A 6,932-nucleotide genomic window follows, 5' to 3' on the forward strand; every position below is an offset into this window, starting at 1 on the left:
AATACCTGTTAATTTGTAATGATAACAATTTTACCACAAGAAGAGCACCAGAAATAGCACGTAACAGTCTACTAAAGTAGATCAATAAATCCTGCAGAAACGCTTTTTTGTTTGTTTCATGTAATGCTACTAAATGTCTTAAGAGATATTTCCATTATTAAATGTATTGACAACAGTTCGGAGTTTGAGCACAAAAAGAAAGATGACGTTGCGATATATGATTATGAAATATGTTGGTATTATGTAGGAAGATAAGAAATGATTGCGCTATAAGTGTACAACAAAAATATACTATATATATAAAGGAACAGAAATTATCCAAAATAATGATACTGCATTGGAAAAACAATATTATAATGTAAGAAACTGGAATAGGAGAGATGGTAATACTGTTTTAAGATCTGAAAGACAGCTCTATATATAATACATACTTTTTATTAATGTGAAAGTCATGTGTGTGTAACTCTCGTAGTTCTCGTACTGTCGTAATTATTCAAGTTAAATGAAAACATTTTTTTACGTAAGTTTTGGGATATTAGGAACGTACTGGAGTATACAACACAGCCTCGTAACAACCATAATTACTTATGGAGTAATTGATACATTGGGATTTGTCTGTTGTTTTGGCCACCCATTGGTTACTGCTGTCGAGGTGAGCACAGTTGTTTCGAAAATATTTCAGTTAAAAATGTTTAAAAAAACAGATAATTTCACATTCCATTTGTTTAAAAAATATCATTTAACTATTTTATTTCTATTGATATAAAGCAACATACATATATGTATATACATTTATATATCCATGTCAACGTCCAAAGTTAACCTAAAATAGTTACACGATAAGTTAAGACTTCGAATTGTATTAATTCTTGAATTCATCATACTTGTATAATTTCTTATGAGAAGGGTATCGATAATTATTCCGCTGGGAATCTAAACTCTGTATGTGTCACTTCACGTTACGATTCATTTCTGAAAATAGGAGATGTCATAAAAGCCAAAATGCATTTATCTAGATACAATAGTTATAGTATTGTCTGTTCATTGAGGTTTTAATAATGCTGTTGAAAGAAGGCCATGATGGGGATAGCTTGAAAGTTTATAACTGTATAAGTGTAATCTTATAAATTAATAAATGAAGAAATATTTTTCCACTTTTATGTCTATATTTCATTTTGTACTTCAAGTACATAGACTAACAACTATATAAGGTTATAATTCAACATGTTTTAAGAGACATTTTGGCTCGTGATGTTACCAAGTTGGTTTTTCTACATATTAGTTGTAAATCTAATTAATGTTTACCTCTCACTGGCAGAACACTATGTCTGCGGACTTACAAGCTAAAAAACAGGTTTCGATACCCTTTGGTGGCTGAACACAAATAGCCAATTGCGTAGATTGGTGCTTAATTTAAAATAACAACAACAACTAGTTGATTGCTAACAACTATTATTATGTATATACGTCACGAATATATTTCATGAATGATTTTATTTTGGTTCATTCACAATGGAATTTACTGACGTTTGACTGCCTTCAGTATTTGTTTTCTGCCTTTTCGTTTATGAAATTTGATTTTCAAAAAAACTATTTTTGAAGTTAGATTAACGGAGTGGCGATAGTGGCATGCTCGTCTACGTGGAACTATCACTGATGATTAGACGTGGTTTCGCTTTGTTTTCTTATACATTTCTGAATAGTCCCGTAAATCTATAATGAAATGGATGTGTATAGTGATGCAAATACATATCGTTGCCACAAGTAAAGAGATAATATATACAGTTCACACAATACCTTTCTTAACTTAAAAGTGATATAACATTTAACTTGATTATTTCAAAAGACACGACACAAAATAAATTAACTTTTTTTTTCACAGTTATTTCCCAACAAGAAAGGCTTTGTGACAGGGCTAGTTGCTTCAGGGTTTGCGGTAACTCCTCTCTTTATGAATAGTGTTCAGACATTCCTTGTGAACCCTAATAATCTCCAACCTGCTTCTGATGGGTAAGTAACAAATTTTTGTAATCTTTTGTACAGATAAAACAGAGACTGCTAGTTTCAGTTTTGTAGCACCTTAGTTTACTTTTCCCTCAAAATAATCAAAATTCTTACTACTTTGTATTTTAACTGTTATTTTTTCACTGTAGAAGTCCCAAATATTTAGAACATTTCGGTAGAAAATTATAAACTTTGTAAAATCATGCTATAATGGAACTCTCACTTATATGACACTGAAAAAATAATTAATGCACGAGGTGCAAACCCCAACTTCGTGAAATCTTTACTGCGTGTTCATCTAGATTTGCAATCGAAGTCACAATTATCACGTAGAACTTTATTTTTCTTCATTCGCACGTGTTTGTCTTTTAAATTATATATAAATGTAACAACTTTTCTTGTTCTAAGACAACCTTTCATTAATCAACTTAAATAACTACCGTCTAGGGTACGGGTAAGGCAACTAGTCTGATATAATCGACCAGATTCTGCATATTGTTGTTTGAAATCATTATTAATTACTTTTATCTTAAAATATTTACAATGTCTTCAAAGGGTTATATGCCATAGATCGTTCCTTCATTAAATTTAGAAATATGAAATGTTAATTATTGAAAGAAGGTGAATGACATTTTAAATACCAGGCTGGAGCAAGGTATTCGAAAGACACAAATATTGTATTACATCAGGAATTGTAGCTATAATTTATACATGAGTTTTCTTATTAGTTTTGTGTGTTGATTTCATTTTTATAGTTACACATAAAGCTACACCTTGGACTATCTGTATTGTCGAAACCTACTTTCTAACCTTACAAATAAGTCTGCGTTAAGTGGAGTGGTACTGTTCAATTTCATCAGTGTAGTATTAAGTTAATTCTTACGTCACTTTAGTTTTTTATTAACAAGTAATCGTTCAGCATTCTTTCAGATATTTTTACAACGATGAAATTATAGAAAGTGTTCCTGCTTTGTTTCTGATAATGGCAAGCATCACTGGTGGCATTCTACTGATTGGGTTACTCATGTATGAAGAATTACCACAAGAATTAAAACAGGTTAGAGGCGTCTGAATTAAACAGTTTATTAAAGGAACTTTAGATTTCAAAGCAAATCTTCATTATAGGATATGAAGAAATCCGACTTATTTACTAGTGACAGTTTTTGTGAAGTGAGCTGGGAATCTTTTAATTCTGAAAAGTAAAATTTCTGTGGACGTATGTTAAATTCCAACCAAATTATAAAAATTATTCAGTTTCATCCACATATATTAAATCGCTGGAGATATATCCTCTTAATGCTCTAAAATCCTCTGTTTACCTTCTGCTCGGTTTCCTGTTAGTTACATAATGAATAGAAATCTAGATGATGTTTATAAATAAAAACGAGTTGTTTGTAAGATAAGTAAGGCCTCATTAAACCCAAACGCGGCAGTAAAACAATTTTACTTATTTCCATCACGTTTTTAAACGCTTCATTATTCCCAGCAATACTTTTGAAAATGAGCGTAAGTTTTATGGATTATTTATATGTGCCATCACTCTTCGTGTTCCAGATATGTTTCATTAATTAAGTGGTACCTGTTTTCTTCTTCCTTCTTCAGTATTTAAGATTCTATTCTTAGAAAAAATAATTAGTGTTACTGCGTATTTCTGAAGAAGTTTTGGCATATGTGAACCGAAGCTGTTTAAACTAATATATTGTAACGTTGGTGGATTAAATTTTCATGTAAGAGGATCAGCAAGGGTTTAATATTAACGAAATGAAGTGTTTTTCAAAGAAAATAGACTTTAGTAAACTGATGATTTAATCAGTTAATTAAAGAAAGAAAAGTTGGTACCACTATTTTCCATTATATTGTATTGTCAGTTTCTATTAATACAGAACAACTGTATTGAATATATCTAATCCAGGAAGAAACAGTATCCACTGAACTAACATGTATGCGCAAAACGTCAAGGCATTCGTGCATTAAAGAATCAAGTACAAACACTCTGGACTCTAGAACAACAATAAATATTGAAAAACTATCTACATCATTGGATGAAACTCCAGCCAATTCGATCGCTGATGACGAACAACCGTACAGAAATAAAGTACCTGAACTTCGTGTGACACCTGCAGAAGCTCTGAAAATGAAAGAATTTTATCTTTTATCAATAGTTTGTATGTGCTCATATTACCCATTTACATTTGTGAGTGTTTTTTATAAGGTAAGTAGCATCTGCAACTTTCAAATACTGTGACTAAGATTAACCTTTAAAAACTCTGCATGCAACTACTGAGTGCAGTTTTCTAACCTTGTATAAAATAAGGAGAATTTATGTTTAGAAACTAAGTAACAACTCCAGATCTGTGTTAAAACAATCTAGCCTGAGTGATGAAAGAAATTTTGCTTTTTCATCTCAAAATTACTTTCTTACTGTTTTTCAGACATATGGACAGACATTTATAGGAGACGATACGTTTCTATCTATCGTTGGTTCTGTAGCTGGAGCTGTTCATGCTCTCAGCCGGGTGACTGTGGGCTTAATTCAAGACAAAATATCTTACAAGGTAAAAACGTGTAAAAGGAAGTGATTGAACTTATGTTGTTATTAAAAAATTATAAAGATAATATTTGTTGTGTTAAATGTATAAAATCTTCATGGTTAAACAGTAAGATAGAGAGTTTAGAATAATAAAACTTTTGTCTGAGCTTTGCCGTATAACAGCAAGGTCCATTCTTTGCTTTGAACATAAAGCGAAAATATTTCAGTGTGATAATACTCAGATAATACTGAAATAGTGAAAATAATGTTGAAGAAAAAACACTATTTTGAAAAAGTGTTGAAAACATTTTAGTGTAACGCAAAGAAAAACTTATATGATCAGTTTCAAATGACTCATCTCATCAGTCGATTTGATAAGTACTGGTTTTCTCACCAAAATAAAAGGATGAGAAACATACACTTAATCAAAACTCTGGACCGAATAATGTGTACTTATAATAAGAATATATCTCTGGATTAAACATAATATTTATTATCGTTTATAAAGCTGTTGTTTTATGTTTCTTGTATTTTCAATTAGTTTTTTATAAATTTTAATCACTTAAGTTGTAATATATTATATCTTTAGTTAACGACTCTTTTCTTGCTGGGAATAAAGACAGTATTACTGTTCACTATGGTGGCGACATCTCTTGAAGGGAAAGTTATGTACATGATCTGTATATGTGGGCTATCTTTTACATTTTCCTTGGCTTTTGTCTGTATTCCGGCTGCTGTTGCTGAAGTTTTCGGATCGAAATACACTGCTGAAATTTTGGGAATGGTATATTTTACATCAGTAAGTACACAACATTGTTTCAATTTTTTTATTGCTAAAACAAAACTAAATAAATGTTTCTATAACGAAATTATTCAACTATATATAGTTTATTTAAAGACCAACCCTCTTTGTGAAAATGTAATTACCTTAAAACCACGTTATCTTCTAGATTTGAAATTATCAGAAATAAAGTTGATATATTTCTACAATACATTAAGTAAACAGAACGAGTTTTAACTAATAATTCATGGCTTTTTATTTCAGACGGCTTCCTTCTTTCTCTGGGCCTTATTTATCCATCGTATTATTTCTTCGTTGGGATGGTTTGCTACATTTTGTGTGACAGCGACTGTTTCTTTCACAGGTCAGAATGATTTCGTTTTAGTTTATGAACAAGAAGTGTTCTACTTTAGTAAGTTTTAAAGATGAGCGTTTGTTGTTTTTATCATTTGTTTCCTTGGAAAAATAAAAGTAAATAAATGTCTAATTCAAAACGCAAATTAACTACCATGATTTTATGATGCTTCAAGCATTTGCAATCTGAGACACTCAGTGAAATACTTTATAAATTAATGATCATATTTTACGTGATTGCGTAATGATAAATAATTCAAAATTTTGTGTCTATATGACTGTTTGTTTGTTTTTTCCTTTCATAGGGATACTTGTAACTATACTTTTCCCTGAAACACAACAAACACAACCAGTAATTCCGAGAACTTTTGACAAGAACATCGAGGGAATCAGTTACGTAACTTTTGAACATTAAAAGTGACTTTCTTTATACTTGTTAATCTCCAGATTTTTTAAAACTACAACATCAACACAGCTTTCACTTTTTTTTAATGAATATATTATGAAGTATCATTATGTTTGTTCATCTGTCGCTACTCTGATAAAGATTTCTTTAACCCATCTCAAAGAATAGTAACACAGAGATGTTCATTAGCTGTCTTATGAAAACAAATTCATGAAGTAAAATGCTATATCTTAATGGCTCATTGAATAATTGACATATAGTCTGACGTCTTCAGTAACATAGTAGAATAATGTAAACTGGAGTATAGATGTATTAGTTTGTTTAATCAGGGTTTGTGTTTCATGAGACCATAGGATTAAACATTGAAAAATAAAATAATTTTCTCTGGATACCAGCTGTTTCTCTTTACTAACCATCTTCATGTATTATTCTTATATATCATATACAAACATTGCCATGAATGTTTTGAAAGCTAATGTTTCAAAAGTGTTTATTTCACTGTATTTATAACATGTCTTTTATCGGAAATTGCAGAAAATCCTGGTTTATCAAAATTTGATAAACTCTAAGTTAATGCAATATCATGCATTATAAAGTTGCTGATGATTAAACTTGTTTCTTTGTGATTATTATCTCAAAGGAAACGACTTCTGTTCTACGATATCATCGAAAAGAAAATATAATCCGAGAATTCTGTTTAAAAATATTTATGTAAAGATTTTCTATTCTTCAGACAAATATTGAACATGGTGTTAAAAAAAAATTATTATATCTAACATACCAGCTAAATACGATGTATTTTGAGGAATGTTTAGTTAACATTTAAGAGTTAATTTTAATTAAGTGATTTAGACACT

At 30.2% G+C, this 6,932-nt stretch overlaps 1 protein-coding gene across 1 annotated transcript; it reads left to right on the forward strand.

Moving 5' to 3' along the window:
• The first annotated feature begins 367 nt into the window (after nt 1–367).
• LOC143257979 (apicoplast pyruvate carrier 1-like) lies at nt 368–6,543 on the forward strand. The gene is made up of 8 exons (XM_076517027.1): nt 368–652; nt 1,883–2,010; nt 2,935–3,061; nt 3,917–4,216; nt 4,437–4,559; nt 5,124–5,333; nt 5,580–5,679; nt 5,975–6,543. The coding sequence occupies exons 1-8, from the start codon at nt 503–505 to the stop codon at nt 6,082–6,084; spliced, it is 1,248 nt and encodes a 415-aa protein (XP_076373142.1). The 5' UTR covers nt 368–502; the 3' UTR covers nt 6,085–6,543.
• Nucleotides 6,544–6,932: the final 389 nt, after the last annotated feature.

Source organism: Tachypleus tridentatus, chromosome 7 (assembly GCF_004210375.1).
Source record: "Tachypleus tridentatus isolate NWPU-2018 chromosome 7, ASM421037v1, whole genome shotgun sequence".
Lineage (NCBI taxonomy): Eukaryota > Metazoa > Arthropoda > Merostomata > Xiphosura > Limulidae > Tachypleus > Tachypleus tridentatus.

Bases quoted from the DNA above. Each gene is read 5' to 3' on its own strand.
- LOC143257979 (XM_076517027.1), top strand. From the start codon at position 503: ATGAAAACATTTTTTTACGTAAGTTTTGGGATATTAGGAACGTACTGG. The intron at 2,011-2,934 runs GTAAGTAACAAA...GCATTCTTTCAG, and splicing joins CTCCAACCTGCTTCTGATGG to ATATTTTTACAACGATGAAA. The intron at 3,062-3,916 runs GTTAGAGGCGTC...TATCTAATCCAG, and splicing joins TACCACAAGAATTAAAACAG to GAAGAAACAGTATCCACTGA.